Source organism: Lithobates pipiens, unplaced genomic scaffold, assembly GCF_037356315.1.
Source record: "Lithobates pipiens isolate NorthernLeopardFrog02 unplaced genomic scaffold, aLitPip1_a1.2 Scaffold_23, whole genome shotgun sequence".
In the NCBI taxonomy this organism is placed as follows: domain Eukaryota; kingdom Metazoa; phylum Chordata; class Amphibia; order Anura; family Ranidae; genus Lithobates; species Lithobates pipiens.
This window is the reverse complement of record NW_027507785.1, coordinates 193,969,461-193,993,926: the sequence shown is the minus strand read 5'-3', so window position 1 is coordinate 193,993,926 and position 24,466 is coordinate 193,969,461. Positions and strand designations below refer to the sequence as shown.

The following is a 24,466-nucleotide window of genomic DNA, read 5'->3' as shown; positions in this document are numbered from 1 at the left end:
TATTCACTTTACAGTCAACAAAGAGATAAGGGGGCACTCTTTACGTCTAGAGGAAAAGAGACTTCATCTCCAAATATGGAAAGGTTTCTTCACAGTAAGAGCTGTGAAAATGTGGAATAGACTCCCTGCAGAGGTATATATATATATATATATATATATATATATATATATATATATATATATATATATATATATATATAATATTAAAAACATTTTTTTTTTCTTGCATGTGCTTGTATGATGGAAGTCAGCAGAGCATCACCTCATTCACTAAGCCAAAGAAAAATTCCCTTGCAAAGTGAAAGGTCTCTAGCAAAGTGAACAACCGATTTGCCTTTAGTATGTAAAGCCTCATATCTCTGAATCTACTAATCATTTGACATGCAGTTTTCACTGAAGGTAACACCTCTGCTGGTTTGTGATTATTAATAATATGCAGCTTTTAGTAATTTGGCTAACCCTGTGACTGTGTAAATGGAAACATTGCAGGGAAACACAGGGCACCGATGCCTTCTTTGAAGGTGAAATATGAGCTATAAATGGAAAAATCTAATAGACTTAGCCCTTGTTTACATTGGAGCGACTTGTCGTGCGATTTTACACGTCAAATCACATGACAAGTTGCACCCTGTTGCTGGTAATCGCATGGTTCAAATCAGTGCGCTGATTGAAAACAATGTAAAAAACATAATGCACATGAGCCTGTCAAGTTTGACCCAGATCAAACTAAACAACTATACTTTAATGCTGAAAATTATTAAAAATGTAAAGATGATAGGTGGAAAAGTTTTGATACAGTGATTGGTGAATCAACTGAGGGCGGCACAGTGGTGTAGTGGTTAGCACTCTCACCTAGCAGTAAAAAGGGTCGCTGTTTTGAATCCCAACCACGACACTACCTGCCTGGAACACTACCTGCCTGGAGTTTGCATGTTCTCCCTGTGCCTGCGTGGGTTTCCTCCGGGTACTCTGGTTTCCTCCTACACTCCAAAGACATGCAGGTAGGTTAATTGGCTTCTGTCCCAAATTTGCCCTAGTATATGAATGGGGATCTTGCATTGTTGGATCCTTGAGGGTAGGGACCAATGTGAGTGTGCAATGTACAGGGATAGGGACAATTGTAGACACTCACTCAGGTTGAACTGGATGGATTGGTGTCTTTATTCAACCTTCCTAACTATGTAACTATGTAACTGCACTATAGAAGGATCATTTCTATTTTTAAATGATTTTTCGTTCAATCTTCTAAACATCTATGGCCAGCTTTACAAGCTAAAGTTTAAGCACTTTTAAGTTGTGTGGCAATAGTTTTGAGCTTAGAAGTTTCAAGGACTCCACTCACCAACTTGCATTTTAAGTTTTTTTTTACCCACTTTTATTAAAAGGCATGTTCTTGTACAACAGGTTTAGCATGCTGGGGTTCTAAGGGGTGGACAAGCATAGAAAGGAAGGTGTCAGCTAAACCTTTACATCCAGACAGAGCTTTAGAGTGTCAGTACCCAAGATGCTATTTGTTTTTGACTGAACAATTGCATGTCTGTGTGTAACTAGGTTTATTGCAATACCTTTGCACACCTTGTGGATGATTAACTAAATTAAACAACTATTGAAAATAATATATAACACAGATATATTTTGCCATAATGGGAAATCATTTTACCGACATTTCCTTTTTCAGTTGGTTGATATCAGTTATTTTGGTACCTTATGTTGATTGTTTGCACACATTAAAATGTAGTCAAATCATGCTAAATGTTTGCCTATGTATAAATCTAAATACTTAATCTCTGAGATACCTATCAATTCCTTATCATAACAAATGTACATGTGCCCAGGTCATTGAACATTACAGCACCAAACCCACAAATACCTCAGCAGGAGCTTCCGCTGGAACACAATGGAACTGATCATTCGCATTTAATGGTAAATCATATATCTGTAAAAATATGTGAGTAGTATTACTGACTTCCACAACACAGAAACATGATTGCTTTGCTAGAAATCAATTTGTAAATCCCACAGAAAAAATATGAATGCTCTCTGAATTGCACACACAAAAAACGAAGAGCTAAAATTTGTTCATGCCCTTTTGGGAGTGAGTGATGCTAAATTTTCACCAGGTTGTGCTAAATGAAAATACATAGAGGATAACTTTAGTTTTACTATTTTATTAATTGAGCCACAGAAAAAAATATGAACAGTCTCTGAATTACACACACAAAAAAATAAGAGCTGAAATGTGTTAGGCTCAAAATCTTCTGTGCAGAATAAAATCTTCATATATGGCTTTGTTTCTGTTTAATTTTGTAAAGGAGTCTGCCAGTGTTACAGACCTGATAAAAAATAGTGTCACTGAGATGGTAGTAACCACCCAAGAAGAAGAGCTGATGGACTTGCCATGTTCAAAGTGAGTTCCAACATGCATTCTGGCAATTAGTTTTTTTTTGGTAAGATCTACGGTATTTATCAAATGCTTATTTGCTTAGCTCACCTACCTGCTTTTTCTAATCAAAATTAATATATGTATACAGGTCATCAAACAGTACAGCATTAAATATACAAATACCCGAGCCACCACTGATCAAGAACAAAACTGATCAATCGCATTTATTGGTAAATATATTCATTTCAAACATATCTTGGCAAAAATATACATCATTATAGCAGAAAAAAAATGATTTGATAGATATTATATGCTTGCATCTGTCTGGTTTTTATATCTCTGTACCTTGAAGTTGTATCCATGAAAAGCCTAAATGTTTGTTTTATATTTTCTATACATTTTATTTATTTTTTGATAATAGCAATCTTATCAGAGTTCATTGACTAGTCTCAGAATCTCTAAGACACCAGAACTCAGTCCCAAGAGCATGACAAATAGGTAAGGAAATGTATATTGTTATGTCACTAATATTTAAACAAGCTATTCTAATCATTTTCATCCGTTTTTATTGCAAATGTTTTCTTACCACATTAAAAAGAGTTTTATATAATATGTTTCATAATTTGTAAAACAAATGTACTTAACAAATTAACATTTATTACTGGGTGCTTCCATCATATATTGTTTTTACACTAAAGCAGTAGCTCTGCAATTGTTGTTTCTTGTACAGACAGAAAGTCCACTAGGGCAACATGTTGGCTAGAAAAAGCAGGAGCTGTGCCTCCTTTGGCTAGTCCAACCTGTTAATAGTATAATGCACAGCACAAAAGGCTGTGTTTACTTAGGTGATCCTGTTTTCAAATGATACCTGCTGTACTGGTAAAGGAAGGAGTGTAATGTAACGTAGGAAGGATCTGAAATATTCATGCATAGCCAAGTTTAAAAATAAGTGTTCATACTTTTCAATGAATGTACATCGTTATGAACTGAAATGAGGATCATTTCATGATGGATGGATCATTTTGCTCATAGCTATTTTATGGTGGAATATGTGTCCATTTATACTTTTTTTTTCTTTTTTTTTACTTTATTTACATTATTATACGTTTATTATGTTTGCATTGTTCTATAAATTGCTATATTAAGAAAAAATGCAATGTGATATGTTAACATGATAGTAATAACCAGAGAGACCTTTGCCTAAGAAAGCAGCAATTTGTGATGTTTATTTATTTTTTGCAGAAGTTGGAGGTAAATTCATATAACAGTATTATTCTAAGAGCTGAGAGATATTATGTTTTAGAGGATTTGGTATTTAAAGTAACTGGGCAGGAAACTGAATTTCCCCTTCTTTTGTGCCTGTAATCTGGATTTATCTGGAATTACACCATAGAGTATAAGGTATCATCGACATATTCTTTTTTAGCTCAGACCAGCTGGCCACAAGGCAAACATATGTGACTTCAATGGATCATGCTTCATCTGTGGAGAATCTCCTCCCCGCTAGTCTTTTTCTACAAAGTAAGAAAATAAAAATACAATATAACAATTTGTATATTTGGGAATATGCCATCTTCTAGTTTTGACATTAAATAATTAGGTGTTTGATAATATTATTACAAAGAGCAAAGAACCCTTATCTCTAAATTAGGTCTCCAGGAGTTCTAATCTGGATTTTATATATGGTTACACAAATTAGAAACAGAGTACAATAATGTAAAGTTGTTTATAAAATGTATCCATTATTTAGTGCATGCTTTTTTGTGATGGCTGTTCAAGCAACCTAGGTCTATAAATGTTGCAGTGTACCCTCTACCAATGTACAGTATATGTCAAGTAATTTTTCTTTCATTAATCTCTATTAATTTAGAAAGGCAAGATATAGTAACAGTAAACCCAGGTGGGGGAAATTTGTCTACATGCATTTGCAACAGATAAAGCAAAGCGATGAAGAACAACAATAAATTGTACAAAATATGCACATAATTTAACATAGACTTCACCCAAAGAGCAATGTAATGTAGGCAACCTCCTCTGGCAGGAAAAGGGGAGGGAGGGAAAGAGGCATAGGAAGGAAAAGACAAGTGAGTTAGTTATTTCTTCCACAAATTTGGGACCAAAAGTCGTAAACGTGAACTATACAATACGTAACTAAGACTAGAAGGGAACAGAAAAGTTAGGGCATAATTAAGCCTTGGTCCCCATCTCAAAAGTCATTTTGTTACACAAATTTAAAGTTGGGCCTGCTACTGAAATACCCCCAAATTTTCTAGTTTGTCAGTTATGGCATGTGTTACTGGACATGATGAGCATTGAACTAACTATAATTCTATGCAATGAAATAACAAAAAAAAAAAAAAAAACAGGACCACACTGCTAATTGCTAGACTGAAGGTTTATTGTATGTTATTGTAACTATAAGTTTACATTATATTTAACACTCATTCTATACAGCAATGACAAGGTTTTAAACCATGGATGCATGGTATATTTTCAATATTTAAAAAGGGGCTTATATGTAAGAATACTTATTTTTTTTAATTCTTGACTAGGGCATGTCACTAAACCAGCATGTCTAATGACTTGCTAAACTGTGTGGCAAGTAAGCCTATGAGAGTAAACATGGAAGGTCCTTCATAGCAATCATTTGTGAATCAAGATTCAACAATAATATTTCAAGTATAACAGAAGGCAACTTTTTTTTACATGTTTGGATAGTGTGGTGAGGGAATAAAACACTAGTCAATTTTTTATTACTGTTTGTGTTCCTGTTAGGGAGATTTACCTTTTCGATTTGTCTTGGTGACCGCTATTGCAGAGAGTTAAAGTAAACAAAAATCACACATTTTGAGTAGACATCAGAACAAGAATAGAGGGGAAATCTATCAATGTTCTGGTGAACATGGTGACTATAAAATAATTTTTCTCAATTCCTTTTGTGGCTCTGGGACAAAATGTAAAGGGAAATCTCCCCCATGGGACGCACATGGCAAAAAACTGACTGGGATTATAACCCTCCCTTTTTCAATCCAAAATTTTAATAAAAACCTTTTTACTTTGAGGCTACATTCACACTGGCGTGGGCAGGCAGACGCTGGCGGTAAAGCGGCGCTATATTTAGCACCACTTTACCATCATTTTAGCGGCGCTATTTGGCCGCTAGCGGGAGGTTTTAACCCCTGCTAACGGCTTAAAAAGGGTTAAAACTGCCTGCAAAGCAGTGGTGCTTTGCCGGCAGGTTTACAGCACTGCCCCATTGTTTGCAATGGGAAGGGGCGCTTTAGGAGCGGTGAATACACGGCTTCTATAGCACTGCAAATATGCGGTTTGCAGGACTTTTTTGACCGTCCTGCAAGCGCACCGCTCCAATGTGAAAGCCCTCGGGGCTTTCACATTGAATTGAATTGAGCTTTCATGGCGCTTTAGCTCCTGCAAAGGGCCTCAGTGTCTACTTTAAGGATCTGCTGCACCCATATTTGCCATTGAATAATATGGAGGATCTGCTGTGCTCTTCTCCTTGTGCTCACCTAAAACAGATTGTGTTTCATCAAACACCTGATTTTGTTTTAATGGCTGACAAATGCAGATGAATTTAAATTTGCTATTAGATTACAAAGATTCCCTAGTTTGTAAACTATGCAACCTGAGAGCTTTACTTTCTGTTTTCATCTTGTGTTTTTGGTCATAGATTGACATGCATTCCCAGTTGAGAACATGCTTCTTTCAGCTTAAAGTTTGAAAATATATATACACTGCTTAAAAACAAAAATGAACGGAACACTTTGAAAACACATTAGACATCAATGGGGAAAAATATCATGCTGGATATCTATGCTGATATGGACTGCGTAATGTTTTAGGCCTCTTTCCCATGAACGATCCGTTCAGGTCCGCCTGTCAGTTTTTTTAGGCAGACCTGAACGGACGCTCCATAGACCTCTATGGAGTGTTGGATGCCAGTGGTGCAACATCCACTGACATCCGACCCGCTCCGATCCGGAAAAGTGTGACGGAGGAAAATCCTACTTTTTCATCCGGCCGAGGATCGGATCGGGTGATGATGGACTCTACTGGCCGTCTTCATCCGATCCTCCATAGGGGAGAGCAGCCCTCTGACAGGTCCGTCCCTGCACAGAGTGCAGAGATAGACCTGTCATCTGCCTGCTCAGCGGGGATCGACGGAGCGATTCCCCGCTGAGCAGCGCAGGTTCCGTACACGGACACGTCAGTGTGAAAGGAACGAAAGGATGCCACAGCGTTTGATGGAAATGAAAATTATCACCCTACTGAGGGCTGAATTCAAAGACACCCCGAAAACCATAGGGGAAAAAAGAAGCAGCAGGCTAGTCCATTTTACTGAAATTAAATTTCAGTCATTCAAAATGGTACTCAGTAGTTTGTATGGTCCCTACATGCTTGTATGCATGCCTGACAATGGCGGAGCATGCTCCTTATGAGACAACGGATGGTGTCCTGTTTTTTTTTTTTTTGCCTCAGATCTGGACCACGGCATCACTGAGCTTCTGAACAGACTGAGGTGCAACCTGGCGGCGTTGGAGGGACTGAAACATAATGTCCTAGAGGTTTTCTATTGGATTTAGGTCAGGCGAGAGTGAGGGACATTCAATGATATCAATTCCTTCATCTTCCAGCAACTGGTTTCATAGTCTTCCCACATGGGGCCAGGCATTGTCGTGCACCAGTAGGAACCCAGGACACACTGCACCAGCATAGGGTCAGACAATGGATCCAAGGATTTCATGCTGATACCTAATAGCAGTCAGGATGCCATTGCCTAGCCTGTAGAGGTCTGTGCATCCTTCTATGGATATGCCTCCCCAGACCATCACTGACCCACTGTCAAAAACCATAAAATCAGATTGAGACAGAAGTACAGTTAAATCGCACTTGTTTAATAATAAAAATAAAAAGAACAAACATAGTCAAAACATAGCCAAAGTTCAGTAACCGGAACGGATAGTCAGCCAAGGCAGAGGTCAGGTATCAATGTAGTGGAACAACAAGCAGGATCTGGAGCCAGAAGGGATGTCAGAAAAGCAAGTCTTTAAACAGGAACGCAGGAGCTAGGCTCTGTGATGTTAACCAAGGCGAAGGCAGAGATCCTTTTGGGCTGGACGGCTTAAGTAGGCAGGACTGACAAGCAAGATATCATCAACAGCTGAGTAACTGTGGAGAGATAGGAGCTGGCAATTAGCTGACAGGTGAGTCACCAGCTCTGAGAAGGAAGGGCTGAGCCCAGCCCTGACACTCACCACCCAACTGGTAATGCTAAACAATGTTACAGGCAGCATATTGTTCTCCAGACCCTTTCACTTCTGTCACATGTACTCAGGTTGAAAATGCTCTCATCTGTGAAAAGCACAAGGCGCCAGTGGTGGACCTGCCAATTCTGATGTTCAATGGCAAATGCCATTCGAGCTCCATGGTGCCGGGCAGTGAGCACAGGGCCCACTAGAGGACGTCGGGCCCTCAGGGCACCCTCATGAAGTCTGTTTCTGATTGTTTGATCAGAGACATTAACACCAGTGGCCTGCTGGAGGTCATTTTGTAGGGCTCGGGCAGTGCACATGCTGTTCCTCCTTGTACAAAGGAGCAGATACCGGTCCTGCTGATGGGTTAAGAACCTTCTATGGCCTTTTCCAGCTCTCCTAGAGTAACTGCCTGTCTCCTGGAATCCCCTCCATGCTCTTGAGACTGTGCTGGGAGACACAGCAAACCTTCTGGCAATGGCACATATTGATGTGCCATCCTGGAGGAGTTGGACTGCCTGTGCAACCTCTATAGGGTCCAGGCATCGCCTCATGCTACCAGTAGTAACACTGACCCTAGCCAAATGCAGAACCAGTGAAAAACAGTCAGAAAAGATTAATATATTTGGGGTGTCTTTCAGTTCAGCCCTCTGTAGGTTGATAATTTTCTTTTCAATTGGTTTTTATTCGATTTTCAAACTTACACAGAAAATTTTTAACATCTGTATAACAGGCACCTGCAAATTGTTACCAAATGTAATAGTGTAGGTAAGTAAATATGCAACTAAATAGATACATCCATAATATAAATCATGCTACCCTTTGTGGCTTTGGCACTTATTTGGGACGGCTCCGCCTCCGCACACCAGGCACCCCCATGGGGAACTAGCTGTGCTCTGGTGTCCATCCCCACGTATGTAGGTTGATAATTTTAATTTCTATCAAATGATGTGGCATCATTTCGTTTCCAACACATTACCCAGTCCATATCAGTACAGATATACAGCATGATTTTTTTTCCTGTTGAGTTCTAAAGTGTTTTTAAAGTGTTCCTTTAACTTTTTTGAGCAGTGTATAATAACCATGAACTAGATTTCACACATTTTAAGATAATTGTAGACATGTGCATTCGTTTTCGTCCGAATGCATTTTCGTCCGAATTTCAGCTATTTTCGTTTTCGTTTTGACAAACGATAACGAAAGCACAAAATCCGAAAAACGAAAGATCCGACATAAATAAATGCTTTATTTTCGTTTTCGTTGTTACAACAGTTCGATATAGAATAGGAGATTCGACATGACTCTGACAACGTGTTTATAGAACCTATGGTCGAATGTGCCTAACCTTACCTCTATTAGTCCAAGATTATATAGAGAAAATATTCGACAGAGAAAAGATTTGACGGAGAGAAAAGATTCTGCAAGTTACTGTCCTAAAAAGTGTTTGGGGACCTGGGTCCTGCCCCAGGGGACATGTATCAATGCAAAAAAAAGTTTTAAAAACGGCCGTTTTTTCGGGAGCAGTGATTTTAATAATGATTAAAGTGAAACAATAAAAGTGTAATATTCCTTTAAATTTCGTAGGGGGGGGTTGTCTATAGTATGCCTGTGAAGGGGCGAATGTTTCTGGGCCTTAGAACTGTCGCTGCACAAAGTGTCATTTATGCAGGAAAAAAAGTCCTTTAAAATCACTCGCAGCTATTATGAATTGTCGGCTCCCGTAATACAGAGAACACTCATTGAAAGTCATTGATAAAAAAATAAATAAATAAATAAAAAAAAAAAGCGTGGGGGTCCCCCAAATTGAATTACCAGGCCCTTCAGGTCTGGTATGGATATTAAGGGGAACCCTGCCTCAAATTTAAGAAAAAATTTGACGTGGGGTTCCCCCTAAATATCCATAACCAGACCCTTCAGGTCTGGTATGGATATTAAGGGGAACCCCGCGTCAAATTTAAAAAAAAATTGACGTGGGGTTCCCCCTAAAAATCCATACCAGACCCTTTATCCGAGCACGCAACCTGGCAGGCCGCAGGAAAAGAGGGGGGGACGAGAGAGCGGCCCCCCCTCCCTCCTGAACCGTACCAGGCCACATGCCCTCAACATTGGGAGGATGCTTTGGGGGTCCGTGACCCCTCAAAGCACCTTGTCCCCATGTTGATGAGGAGAAGGGCCTCATCTCCACAACCCTGGCCGGTGGTTGTGGAGGTCTGCGGGCGGGGGGCTTATCAGAATCTGGAAGCCCCCTTTAAAAAGGGGACCCCCAGATCCCGGCCCCCCCCCTGTTTGAAATGGTAAGGGGGTACAAAAGTACCCCTACCATTTCACAAAGAAAGTGTAAAAAATGGTTAAATAAAACAAAGACACTTTTGAAAAATTCCTTTATTAAAAATAAAAAAATAAAAAAAAGATTCCAGCGGCGGTAATCCACTCTTGCTATCCAGCGACGGACGGTCATCTCTCCCGCGATGTCATGTCATCCAGCGCAGCGAATCCTTCGTTCTTCTGTCTCCGCAGAGGAGACAATGCAGGGATTCCGGCTGGCTGACGTTTCTTAAATACGGAGGGCGGGGCCACCCGTCACCTGACCCCGCCCCCCTCTGACGCAAGGGGAAACCCGGGGTTCCCTGTGACGTATAGGTGACCCGCACCCCTCTGATGTAACACAGGCAGGTTTCCGTTACATCAGAGGGGGGCGGGGTCACCCATACGTCACGGGGAACCCCGGGTTTCCCCTTGCGTCAGAGGGGGGCGGGGTCAGGTGACGGGTGGCCCCGCCCTCCCTATTTAAGAAACGTCAGCCAGCCGGAATCCCTGCATTGTCTCCTCTGCGGAGACAGAAGAACGAAGGATTCGCTGCGCTGGATGACATGACATCGCGGGAGAGATGACCGTCCGTCGCTGGATAGCAAGAGTGGATTACCGCCGCTGGAATCTTTTTTTTATTTTTTTATTTTTAATAAAGGAATTTTTCAAAAGTGTCTTTGTTTTATTTAACCATTTTTTTACACTTTCTTTGTGAAATGGTAGGGGTACTTTTGTACCCCCTTACCATTTCAAACAGGGGGGGGGCCGGGATCTGGGGGTCCCCTTGTTAAAGGGGGCTTCCAGATTCTGATAAGCCCCCCGCCCGCAGACCTCCACAACCACCGGCCAGGGTTGTGGAGATGAGGCCCTTCTCCTCATCAACATGGGGACAAGGTGCTTTGAGGGGTCACGGACCCCCAAAGCATCCTCCCAATGTTGAGGGCATGTGGCCTGGTACGGTTCAGGAGGGAGGGGGGGCCGCTCTCTCGTCCCCCCCTCTTTTCCTGCGGCCTGCCAGGTTGCGTGCTCGGATAAAGGGTCTGGTATGGATTTTTAGGGGGAACCCCACGTCAATTTTTTTTTAAATTTGACGCGGGGTTCCCCTTAATATCCATACCAGACCTGAAGGGTCTGGTTATGGATATTTAGGGGGAACCCCACGTCAAATTTTTTCTTAAATTTGAGGCAGGGTTCCCCTTAATATCCATACCAGACCTGAAGGGCCTGGTAATTCAATTTGGGGGACCCCCACGCTTTTTTTTTTTATTTATTTATTTATTTTTTTATCAATGACTTTCAATGAGTGTTCTCTGTATTACGGGAGCCGACAATTCATTATAGCTGCGAGTGATTTTAAAGGACTTTTTTTCCTGCATAAATGACACTTTGTGCAGCGACAGTTCTAAGCCCCAGAAACATGCGCCCCTTCACAGGCATACTATAGACACCCCCCCCCCCCTACGAAATTTAAAGGAATATTACACTTTTATTGTTTCACTTTAATCATTATTAAAATCACTGCTCCCGAAAAAACGGCCGTTTTTAAAACTTTTTTTTGCATTGATCCATGTCCCCTGGGGCAGGACCCGGGTCCCCAAACACTTTTTAGGACAGTAACTTGCAAATTAGCCTTTAAAATTAGCACTTTAGATTTTGAACGTTGGAGTCCCATAGACTTTAATAGGGTTCTAAAGTATGCTATATAGTTAGCTCCGTCGAATCTTCTTTATACATTCGACAGACACCATAAGCCTTCCAAGACAGATTCGACCGTAATTCATGTGGATTTTCGGACGAATGCAATTTTTGAACGAAAAACGAAATAAATAAAAACGAATTTCGGGAGTAACTAAATAAATTAAGCTTTCGGACGAAAACGAAATTCCGAAACGAAATATTTTACTCTGCACAGGTCTAGATAATTGCAGTGTTTGTCTTTTAATACAAAAACAAATATAATAACCTGAAGATCCAAATACATTATGTCCATTGTTACTTGTGTAGGAGCTATATATAAAGACGATATTGCATCTTACCCACTGTGACCGAAAAACATAACTTTTAATATAACGCAACATTAAAAACCTAATATATAAAAATATGAAAGTGGCGATTTGAAATCCAAACAGGGGAACTCTGTTCAAATTAATAGAAATCTCTCTTCAGAATCTCTCAAGAATGTTCTGAAAAATTATGCCTCAAATGTCCCAGAATAAAAATGCCCCCCCCCCAATAAGTAACACATTACTGATCAGAATAAAATAAATCCCCTGTTTGGATCTTGCCAGATTATTGTTTTATAAATTAGGGGTTTTATGTACAGTTATATGAAGTTTTTGGTCACAGTGGGTTAGGTACGTGGTAAGCATCACCTCTTTTTCTATTAACATGCCATATCTGACATGTGTTTAAAGGCCTAAGCAGATTTTAAACAGTTTTCATGAAATATTATTCATTTCCTGGGTTTGTGTTTATAATATGTATTTAATCACATGGTTCAGCTGTTAATTTAACAAGCTGCTTATATTTGTCCTGGTTAAGCCATTCCATTCTGGAGGCTTTACATACCACATGAGCCATTAGCTGGAGGCTGAAGCCCTATGCTAAGCTGTATTCTACTGGTATTTTTAGTAGTATATGGCATATTTGAACAAAACCTGACCAGTTTGTTTTATAATTGTTTTCAGAAATGATTTGTAAACATTGAATATTAAAATGGTGCAAATGTTTGAAATTTCAGGCAACATGTCTCAGAGCCAAAGTTCTACAGCCCTGCGTTGCTCTGAAATCTATGGAAAGTCAGGAAATCCAGAGAAAATGAAAACTTTAGAAAGATTAAAAAGTATTCATCATAAGCCCTTGTTTCACAACAGGTACTACATTACTCTTATTCTAAACAAATGGCAACAGACAGAATCTACACAACATTGATATTAGCATATTACAATTTCAGGTTTCAATTCTGTTCCACTGATAGGCAGTACTAGACTGCATAACAACACAGCTTTGAGTAGGCAAATAGTGAAAAGCATCCAAAAGAGTAGAATTGTAACAAGAAAAAAATGTTAAGGGGCTTAGATATTGCATCATTAGCAAATGTATGGTAAATGTTATGTGTCTGAAGGTATGCTACACTTAAAATTGAAAATTAAGATTTAGGAGCATAACCTACCTATATGGTACTTCAGTTTTTCATCCAGGCATTTCTGTATTGCACAAACACAACCCACATCTTCTGTCAGTGTTCTGGTTTTTTGAATGCACCTGCTTCTGATGTTTGAACGCCAACTACAGCCATGTCTCTAAAATACTGCAGGCCCGTCTCTGCTATACTGCCTCTCACATTCGTCAAGCCTGCTGTAAAGACAAACGTCAGTAATAAAAACATTCTAATTGTAATTGTGTAGTTAGGGTTACTCCTGCATTTCACGTTTTGATTGTGATCTGTGATACAGATAGAAAAACAAAGTTTCACATTGCAAGCTTCAGGAAATTCACTAAGGTTCATCCTACTGACCCTGTTAGATGAATTGTGGAAATCGATATACAAATCTTCATGCAGCAACAGGGAATGACCAGATCTGTGTAACTGCACTTAGAAGACTAAAATCATGTGTATGATTAAAAAAGGATTTATTAATGCACTGCCACATACCTGGTTGGGGAGCCTGACATGTAGAGAAAGGTCTCTCGTACAGTTCCGGCTCAAGGACCACTGATGGTGAAACAGCAGCCACTGGCGCACGGCGGGGTAAGAGTGCCTAGGATCAGTCCAGACATCTGTGCAGATAGTAACCAGGAACTCAAGGGTAGGAAGCTAGACTTGGCTGGTAGCAGGCAGGCGAGACAGCAGACAAGCTGGCAGGCTTGGCTGATGACAAACTGTGGATGCACAAACAGGAAGCAGGAACTCCGAGGTGCTGAGCTGGAATTGAAGGAGCTGTAGCAGGCTGGAGGAGCTAGAAGATGTGTCAGGTGAGCCAGGTTGGTAACTAGCAGGTAGATCAGACATAAATGGCAGGCAGAAGCGTAGTCAGGTCACAGGCAAGGTTTGGCAACAGATGCAGGATAACAGGAGCAGGAGGCAGAGACAGAGTTTGGGATAAAGCCAGGGGTCAGAGCAGCTAGCAGACAAGGATAGTCAGGAGCAAGCCAGATCAGGATCAGAAGTCAACACAAGAATCAGACCTAAGTACCAAGATATACCGCGCTGTCTAAGCAGTAACAGCCAGCACAAAAGTGTAAAGTAAACCGAAGTAAATATGGAAAATGTGCAGCACTAAACAAATAGTAATCAATATCAAAAATAAAATTGACATGTGAAAAAAAATTCAGTAACCAGTGTGAAATTATATATTGACATATAATCCATGAGAAAGTAATGTCCAGGGTATAAAGAGTGAACATCCAAGTGTGACAAAAGTAACATAGAAGATCCGCCACCAGAAGCACCTGTCACTTACCAGAAAGGATAGGCTCATGCAGGTATACACCTGATGGGTCAAACAGACTTTGCAAGATGACCAGGGAATTCAGGCTCACTATATGGATATGATCTTTAACCACTTTCAGACCGGACCAATTTGCTGGTCAAAGACCAGACCACTTTTTGCGATTCGGCACTGCGTCGCTTTAACTGACAATTGCGCGGTTGTGCGACGTGGCTCCCAAACAAAATTGACGTCCTTTTTTTCCCACAAATAGAGCTTTCTTTTGGTGGTATTTGATCACCCCTGCGGTTTTTATTTTTTGCGCTATAAACAAAAATAGAGCGACAATTTTGAAAAAAACGCATTATTTTTTACTTTTTGTTATAATATCCCCCAAAAATATATAAAAAAACATTTTTTTCCCTCAATTTAGGCCGATACGTATTCTTCTACATATTTTTGGTAAAAAAAATCGCAATAAGCGATTATTGATTGGTTTGCGCAAAAGTTATAGCGTTTACAAAATAGGGATAGTTTTATAGCATTTTTATTAATAATTTTTTATTATTTTTTTTTTTACTAGTAAAGGCGGCGATCTGCGATTTTTATTGTGACTGCGACATTGTCGGGGACCCATCGGACATTTTTGACACATTTTTGGGACCATTGTCATTTATACAGTAATCACTGCTATATAAATGCAGTGATTCCTGTATAAATGACACTGGCTGTGAAAGGGTTAACCAGTGGGTGGCAGTGTAGGGGTTAAGTGTTCCTAGGGGTGTGTTACTAACTGTGGGGGGGTTGGGCTTTCATTTAGTGTACACTGATCTCTGCTCCAATCACATGGAGCAGAGATCAGCGTCACTAGTTGCTAGGCAGAATGGAAAAATGTTGTTTATACAGCATTTCCTCCATTCGGCCGCTCCGTGAGACGATCGCGGGGATCGACCGGACTCACATGGGTCCCGACCAGCGCGGGAGCGCGCCGCCGGCGGCGCGCTCCCGATGGCAGGGCGGCATCGAATATTGGACGTACATGTACGCCAATATGCCTGCCCGTGCCATTCTGTCGACGTACATCGTCGTGCGCTGGTCGGGAAGTGGTTAAACAAGCACTCCAAAATGGTGGCTACAGCAGGTTAATAAATGTGAAAATTAGCCCAACCATGAAGAGAAAAGAGAGGAAGAACAGGGCACATAGCGTAATTCCATAAGGAATATTTATTGTGTAAACATAAGAATTGCACTTACATTTCCAAAGTAAAAACAAGCGCTTCAAGTCAGACAGTAACCAGTGGATCAGCGTAACAACCCAACGCGTTTTGCCTAAACAGGCATCATCTGGGGTGCTTTTCCATGGTGGTTACTGCCTTTATATAAATGTATGAGCCCCCATAATGAACAGCAGCTCTGATGACCATTACTGACATTTCTGAGGTCACTTCCGGGTTGGGGCAAGACGGAGCCGCCGCGTGCGTCTCAAGCCTCACTATGAGAAACCGAAAGTGTATCCAGATGGTTAGCAGGCAATTTCCGGTTAAAAACAAAAATGGCAACGGCATCACTCATTCTGGATTGATGGAACAGGAAATGGCCCGATATCACACAAAACTATCTGAATATGCAACATAGATAGTGACATAAGCGCTGACACTGACACATAACCGCATAAGTAGCCAGGTGAAATGACAGTAAAATAAAAAAGCAATCTTTAATAATATATATATATATTAGACAAATTGTGAATGCAAAGGGAAAAGAAAAAATGGTAAAATAGAAAAAATTAAAATGTGGTGATAACCAAAACAATGGTGTCCGTCTTAAAGGAGACACAAATATTAAATGTAACAATATGTATAACAATATGTATAATTAAATAATTTGGACTGAAAAAGAAATAAACAATATTCTGTGGAGGTGGCTTCTAGTAAGGAATATTGAAAAGATTAGTAGAAATAATCTAAAAAATATATCTGTTCAAAATGGTTGCCCATATTATAATATAAACAATGTAGTCATATTTAATAATTCGTATAAAAATTACTATGAATATGAACAGAACCAAAAAAATAAAAATATTTAAAAAAATTTAAATGATTATTATTTATTTATGTATTTATTTTTAAAAGAAAGAGGGATAAAAAGACATGTTAAAGATAGAGATGGTAAAATCAAATAAATAGAAAAAGTAGAAAAAATATATCGATTGCACCTAGGTAGCCAAACGCAACAAAGTGCGTTAGCCTTGGTTGATTAAAAGCATTAATATCTCACTCTATGTTTAAACCAAAGGAGGAATGAGTCTGTAGCTGGTATATCCAGTAAGTTTCTAAAAGCGAGACACCCCTGGTCATAGCACCCCCTCTCCATGGGGGGGGGGGGAGGGGTGAATTTGTCAATAATGACAAATTGAGAACCACTGGGGTCTCGGTTGTGGTGTGCCTAAGAAAATTGTGTTTGATTTCACTGGCTTTAATCCTGGCAATATGCTCACCTACTCTTACGGAAAACGAACGAATAGTACGTCCCACACACTGTTTTACGCAAGGGCAGGTGATCATATACACAATGTGTATGAAGAGGGGGGTGTTATGACCAGGGGTGGGTGTCTCATGTTTAGAAACTTACTGGATATACCAGCTACAGACCCATTCCCCCTTTGGTTTAACTGCTTGCCGCCTGCCCACCGTCATATGACGGCTGAGCGATGAAGCTCTTGTTCTGGGCCACGGTCATATGATGTTGGCCCAGAACGGCCACGCCCCACGGCCCATGTTGCTAGGACACGGCGCAACCCCGATCTGTGGAAAGAGCTGAAAACATGTTATCGGCTGTGTCCAATCACAGCTGGTCACATGTAAACAAGGAAGTGCCAGTAATCGGCGCTCCTCGCCTCACACTGACAGAGTGTGTGGCGAGGAGAGCCGATCAGCGGCATCTCCTCACAGGGGAACATTTAGGAATGTAATCAGGACACTAATCATCAGTGCCCTGATTACAATAGTAAAAAACAGTGCCCAGCAATGCCAGCGATCAGTGCCCACCACTGCCCACAAGTGCCACCCATCAGTGCCCATTAGCAATGCCCGTCAATGCCTCTTATCAGTCGCCCATCAGTGCCACCCATCAATGCCCATCAGTGTCCATCAGTCCCGCCTACCCGTGCCGCCTATTAATGCCCACTAATGCCACCTATTGCCCACCAGTGCCGCCTATCAGTGCCACATATCAGTGCCACCTGTCAGTGCCCATAAGTGTGGCATATTAGTGCCTCCTCATCAGTGCCACCTAATCAGTGCCAGTAAGTACTGCCTCATCAGTGCCCATAAGTGCCTCCTAATCAATGCCAACCAGTTCATCCTATCAGTGCTGCCTCATCAGCGCAAATCAGTGAAGGCAAAAAATGACTTAGTTACAAAATCTACTGACAGGAAAAAAAAAACAATTTTCTAAATGTTTGCTCTTTTTTTTTTGTAAAAAATAAAAAACCCAGCAGTGATCAAATACCACTAAAAGAAAGCTCTATTTGTGTGAAGAATTTGTTGCAATGTGTGACAGCGCTAAAAGTTGAAAAATGGCTTGGGCAGGAAGGGGGTGAAAGTGCCCTGTTGGCAAATGGTTAAACATAGAGTGAGATATTATTGCTTTTATCAACCAAGGCTAACACACTTTCCTGTCGCATCATGGCAGCATACACTCTGGGTTGTGACTCCGCCCCCCACAACCTGATAGGACCACATAGATGATGATACACCCCCGCCCTGGTATTCTCTTACTTTTCCTCACCTGTTGGGACCGCACGGATCATCACCCATTACCGCTTTGCCCCAGCCAGGTTCTAGCTGGCTGGAAGTCCTTACGGGTACAGCCTCTAAAGGAAGCTAAATGGAAGGAACCCCCCTCTGGTGATCTCAGGGGTATGAATACTTTTTCTCTGCAGCAAAACAGAGCGTTGCCTCTATAGCCATTGGAAGTAAGCCTTAAATAGGCTGAAGGCATACAATAAAGTCTTGCTCTATAAGCCTTAAACAGGCTTAGTACCTGCGGTGGTCTCCGGTTTCCTCCTCTCGGTGTCACTCTGTCTCTCTGGTCTTCAGCATGGCAGCATTCACTCTGACTTCAATGTCTCTTGCCACTTTAGGTTGTATTCTTCTTTTTCCCCATGTTTTACTTCTTTTTGCTGAGCTCTGTAGTCCCACAGCAGTGTCAGCACTCTTCCTGGTCACTCTGCCGCTCTGCACATGCTCAGTGTGCAGTTTGGGCAGCTTGTGTATCTCTGTCTGTGTTTTTTCCATTTTCCAAGATGGCGCCGGCTTACTGCATGCGTGAGCGGGACGTGACCCCTGTGCCAATTTTAAAAGGGGAAGGTGCCTTTTTTTAATGCTGATGCCTTTTTTTTGCCCTTCTTTTGGCTCAGCTGAATTTTTTGACTGCTGCATTTGTGAATTTCTGCCCCAGTGTTGCCTCTCTGCTTGGTGAGTATCTCCCCTGTTTTTCTCTTCTCTCTATTCTTTCTGTCTTTCTGTTTGTGGCTTTATCTTCCTTCCCCGTTTGTGTTACCTGTCTCTTTAGGCTTCCTCTGTTCCCTACCCATGAAGACCACTGCTCCAGCAGATCACCACCAGCCTAATAGGTAAGAGGGGAGGAGTTTGGTAAGTAGAGAAGATCGAAAAAGAGAGCAGGATGCACTAATGCTACCTAAATGGTTCGCCCCATCAGGTCCGCAAGATCATCTCACAGAGATTCCTCGCATAGAAGTGATCTCATCCCTATCCCCCCCCATCATCTCTAAAACAGAGGTGGTGGGGGGGAAAGGGATGAGATCAGTGTTGGCGGTGGTGAGGGGATGGGATCAGTAAAAGGTCCCCCTCCAGTACTACCACTCCCCTCCAGTACCACCGCCACCCCCTTCCAGTACCACCCCCTTCCAGTACAACCGCCACCCCCCTCCAGTACCACCACCACCGCCCTCCAGTATCACCCCCACCACCATCCAGTACCACCACCCCCACCCCCCTGCAGTACCACCGCCCTCCAGTACCAAAAGCACCCCCCCCCCCAGATTCCGGCCCACCACCCAGAATTCACCTGGGGGAAAAAAAGTGTTAATAAAAAAACACAACACAGGTTTTTAAAATACTCCACTATCTTCTCTTTTACTAGTGGAGGAGCCCGGCTTTCTCCTTCGTCACCGCCGCCGTCCGGGGGTCTTCTTCTGACTTCGGGGATCTTGTCCTGCTCTTTGGTTCTTCTTGCCGGGCCTCCGCTTTCTTCTTACAGCTCTTTTACTAGTGTTGGCCCAGTCTGTTGCTGTCACCGCTGCCTTCTGCTTCTTCTTCTTTCTTCTTCCGATGTTGACACGATGCCCAGATTCCTACATCCTCCTCCCCTTTACATAGTGCCCACTGTCATACCCTCCACACTCCTCTCCTATAAATAGTGCCCACTGTCATACCCTCCACACTTCTCTCCTATACATAGTGCCCACTGTCATACCCTCCACACTCCTCTCCTGTACATACTGCTCACTGTCATACTCTCCACATTCCCCTCCTGTACATACTGCTCACTATCATACCCTCCACATTCTTCTCCTGTACATACTGCTCACTGTCATACCCTCCACACGCCTCTCCTGTACATACTGCCCACTGTCATACCCTCTGCACTCCTCTCCTGTACACAACGCCCACTGTTATACCCTCCACACTCTGATACACAGTGCCCACTGTCATACCCTCTACACTCCTTTCCTATACATAGTGCCCATTATCATACCTCTCACACTTCTCTCCTATGCCTAGTGCCCATTGGCATACCCTCCACACTCCTCTCCTGTACATACTGCTTACTGGCATACCCTCAACACTACTCTCCTGTACATAGTGCCCACTGTTATACCCTCCACATTCCTCTCCCTCACCTGCACATCCCACTTTTATACCATCCATACTCCTCCCCTATGCCTCTCACACACAAAAACAGTTCTTTAAAATGATATTGAATATCCTCAATGTTACCAGCTCTAGAATGGGCACACTTTTGTTCCATCTTCACCCTGTCTTCCTTCTGGGTTCTGTGCCTTTGGTCACTTGCCTTGGACGGGCTGTGTTGCTGTCACTTCCACGCATGCTCATTTGCATCCTCACTCTCTAATCCCCCCCCTCTCTCTCTCATCCTCCCTCCTTTACCCCTCACCCCTCTCTCATGATGCTGTCCCATGCAGTGCAGGCACAAACTCTGCTCTCTGACTTTTCTCTTTCCCCAACACCTATTTTTGGGCTGTTGCGGCACAGTGAATTAGAGAAGGGCCTTATTATGCATCCTTACTGAATATCTATTTGGAGGCCTACACCTGTAAGGCCATGGATCTGTGGGAGCCTGATGTGGGAGACTTGTCCGCTGAATATTTCGGAAAATGCTCTGGAAGCAGTGCAAGCTAGTTCTCTTTATCATTCTCAGCATTTATCGCAATTGTACATTTTATTGCGAGTTCATTATACCCAGTGAAATTGTTTAAAATGGGGCTTTTGTCCAAAATGTAGCAAAGATCATGGGGATCTCATCCACATGCTGTGGAGATGTCCCCAGGTACACACAGATACTGGACATCTGCTCTTGCAATAGAATATTCCAAACAGACATCCCTTCTGATGCCAGGCCCTGTCTGCTGGAAGTTTTTAATGACATATACTAGATGCCTTTACTAAGGAAGCTGTTTTCAGAGCCTTGTTTCAGGCACAAAAAAATTATTTTCCTCCACTGGAAAAGCACTTCCCCTCCATCCTTTAAGGAATGGCTAGACGATATGGGTACTACTTTAAGATATGAAAAGGTTATTTACCAGCACTGTGGATGCCCTACTAAATGTGAGAGGGTTTGGGGAGGTTGGCTTGATACACCAGACTTGGCCCCAGTGAACCTGATTATAGATAGGACATTGGGGTAGAATAATGTTGGTTACTCAATGCTCGTTATTACTATCTGACTTATTATTACACTTCTGACACTGAAGTGTGCAACATTAATGCTCTATTGGCACTGTCATTTCTGTTTTTAGCCACTAGGTGGGGCTATATGTTCTCTTTAGTTAGCTCTATGCCATTGAAAGCTGTAATTTCCTAATTGTTTTCTACTGTTTTGTACATAAAAACTTTGCATTCTTTTGTGAGTTTTTATTGAACTTGTATGCTTGAATGTGTTCAAATAAAACTTTCTTCTGATTTAAAAAAACAAGCAAAAAACAAAAATAAAAAGCAGTTCTTCTTGATGCAGCCTTCCCACACTAGTCTCCACTCCACACCAACTTACAAACAAGTGTACTGCCATTTGATAGAAAATAATGATGCCCGTGCTATCTTGGAGCAATATCATTATGTATACAGGTACTCAGCAAAGTTCAAAGGGTACAGAGATATAGTGGCATACATAAATTCTGAGCCACAGACTTAACACCCTGTTGCCCCTGGGCAAGCCAAGCAGTCTATCTACATAGGGAGTATGTGTTTTTACCTTTAGAATCAAGGAGGAGAGCCTGTGGGGTGATGACCATTTGTTATTTAAAAGTAAACTTTTACAGTTAAAACAAGCATTTTCCCTCATCCTCAGCAGTTTACATTTTGTGTGTTCTTTAATATATGTAGAGATGTCAACACACTAATATTACACATTAGATGCTATACAGTATTATATATATTTTTTTTGCTACTGTTTGTCTTACGTGCATGTTGCTGTTATATTTTACTACTTTTGCTAAACTGTCTTTTTTCTCAACTGTAGATTTTCTTTTTATGAATGCTTGCACAAGTGTATCAGCTGTTCATCAGTGGAATTAATAGCAACATATTTTAATGTCTTGTACAGATATCAGGAAGCAGACCTGAGGAAAACCCAGCCTGTATGCCAAGGAAAATTGTCTGTCATCCAACGGAAAGACTTGAATGTAGAAATCCCAGCATGTACGTAATGTACTTATTGTATATAAATACTATTATTTTACTAATAAATATATTAGTAGTAATATAATAGTATACAACTTTGTTGTTGTAACTAAACGGAATTTTGATTCATAAGCAAACAACAATGTTCCGAGTACAATAGTTTCCTTTAGAATGTGTCCTTTAATGATAATTCTTTTAAGAATGAGTAAACTAAAATTGTATTAATTGCTATGGCTCACTGCACATTGCACCTCTTCTCACTCTTTATCTGCACCAACTAAAAAATGCACTCACTGGTGTAACTTTGGTTGTTGAGGAAGCTCCCAGTGTACACAGAGCGACCATTTATTATAATGTTTTTTCATAAAAACTGCCTGCCTCACATCAGGCATTTCATACCTTCACTAGAAAGACTGATGGGGAATTAAGTGTATTGCCAATTTGTTAATATAAGGGCAGTGTAGACCGTTATTATGAAAAGAGACACTCAGGGACTTATTACTATCTGATCATAAGCATAGTGGAGTTAACATTTTCCTATTAGATTTTCTTTGTTTCAAATAAATTCTAATCAAAAATGCCTTGGCTAAAATCTGTCGTTCGACTGTCCTTGTATTTTACATTTCACCTTTGCAAGGGTTTTGACCGAGGTTTGTTTGCTCTGATAGTTTTCTATCAGTTTACTGTCTAATAAGCACGACACCAGTACAACTGAAAATGCTAAGCTTATCTCATTTTTTTTTTCTCAGGATTTTTGCTTGCAGTTTTAATCTTGAGTTTTACTGTGTCTCTTCACTGTTGTAGGTGACACAAAAACGGATTCTTTTAGATCTAACTGGTTAGTGGGGTTGGTAACTCTGCATTCTCAGATCTTGAAGTACAAACATCAGCTCTCCAGGAGTAACAGAACTTACCTGTCCAAATATATAATTGATTTAATATCTAATATTCTTCCTTAGTGATTAAAAGCCTACTCACAGGAAAAATACCTTTATGTTTACCAGAGTTATTTCTTGTTTTTGTTTTAAAATGAAAGTGATTGTAAAGGTAAAGGTTATTTTTACCATAATACATTTTCTGCATTAAGGTAAAAAAAAACTTTCAGTATTGGATACTCCCAGTTCTCCTCTTAAACCCTTACCTGAGCCAGATTTCAATCCAGCTCTGTCCTGTCTGCTGCAGCTCTTCTCTCCTCTCTCATCCCACAGGCTTGGTTGAGAGCAGTGGAAACCATTGATTCCTGCTGTTCCCAGTCAAAGTCTTTGAGCAGAGAGTGGGGGAGGGGCTAAGCAGGGCCGTCTTTAAGGCAGGGCAAAAGGGGCAGCTGCCCTGGGCCCTGTCATTGTTGTTGGGCCCAAAGCAGCTGCCTCATACTTGCCAACTATCCTGGTTTAAATTCCCTTGTCCCTTGAAGTTTTAGTCCTGTGCTGTGTCCCAATATCTCAGTGTGAAGTGCTGGTACTAATGCTGCCCAACTCTGCCCTATTATTGTGTACAGATGACTCATCTGCAGACCTTGTGTTTACATGTAAATAACCAGCATTCATATGTAAATAGTGGCAGCATTACTAAGTAAATAGCTGCGGCCAGCGGCATTGATATGTAAATAAAGGCGGCATTCATATGTGTATCATGCTTCCCTGCAGTGAGGAGATGATGTGCTGTAACCTCTAGCAATCAATCAGTGAACAGTATTACTGTACAGTAATCTCTAGCAGCCAATTAATAAGCAGAAATAATTTGCTGTAACCTCTAGCAACTAAACAGTGAGCCGTAATGTGTGCTGTAACCTCTAGCAACCAGTCATTAAACAGTAAAGATATCCTGTAATCGCTGGCAATCAATCGCAATTGCTGCCTGATCTAATACAGTAAACTGATTTTAAGTCTAGCTGCTATTTATTGTATGTCTCAGAGCAGGTGGAGAGTGAAATTGCACAGGGGGGCCCCCAAGAATTTTTTTGCCCGGGGTCCAATCGATATTAAAGATGGCCCTGGGGCTAAGTAAGGCTTTGTCATTAGACACACACAGCTCGGCTTGGGATTGAGCCTGCACGAGTTCCCCTTGTTTGCTATGGGGGCACTTTGGAGAAGAGCAGGACCCAAGAGTGCTGGTGGGGGATCCCAGAAGAGG

The 24,466-nt window shown here is 41.3% G+C and overlaps 1 protein-coding gene across 1 annotated transcript in view; it reads left to right on the top strand.

The window, feature by feature from the left end:
- AKNAD1 (AKNA domain containing 1) overlaps window positions 1–24,466 on the top strand; it is a 159,641-nt gene that overhangs the window by 73,843 nt on the left and 61,332 nt on the right. The window contains exons 8-14 of the mRNA XM_077452713.1: window positions 1,836–1,923; window positions 2,313–2,407; window positions 2,532–2,613; window positions 2,805–2,881; window positions 3,810–3,904; window positions 12,701–12,833; window positions 22,257–22,351. Of these exons, the coding sequence (XP_077308839.1) occupies window positions 1,836–1,923; window positions 2,313–2,407; window positions 2,532–2,613; window positions 2,805–2,881; window positions 3,810–3,904; window positions 12,701–12,833; window positions 22,257–22,351 (665 nt within the window). The remainder of the gene's footprint in view (window positions 1–1,835; window positions 1,924–2,312; window positions 2,408–2,531; window positions 2,614–2,804; window positions 2,882–3,809; window positions 3,905–12,700; window positions 12,834–22,256; window positions 22,352–24,466) is intronic.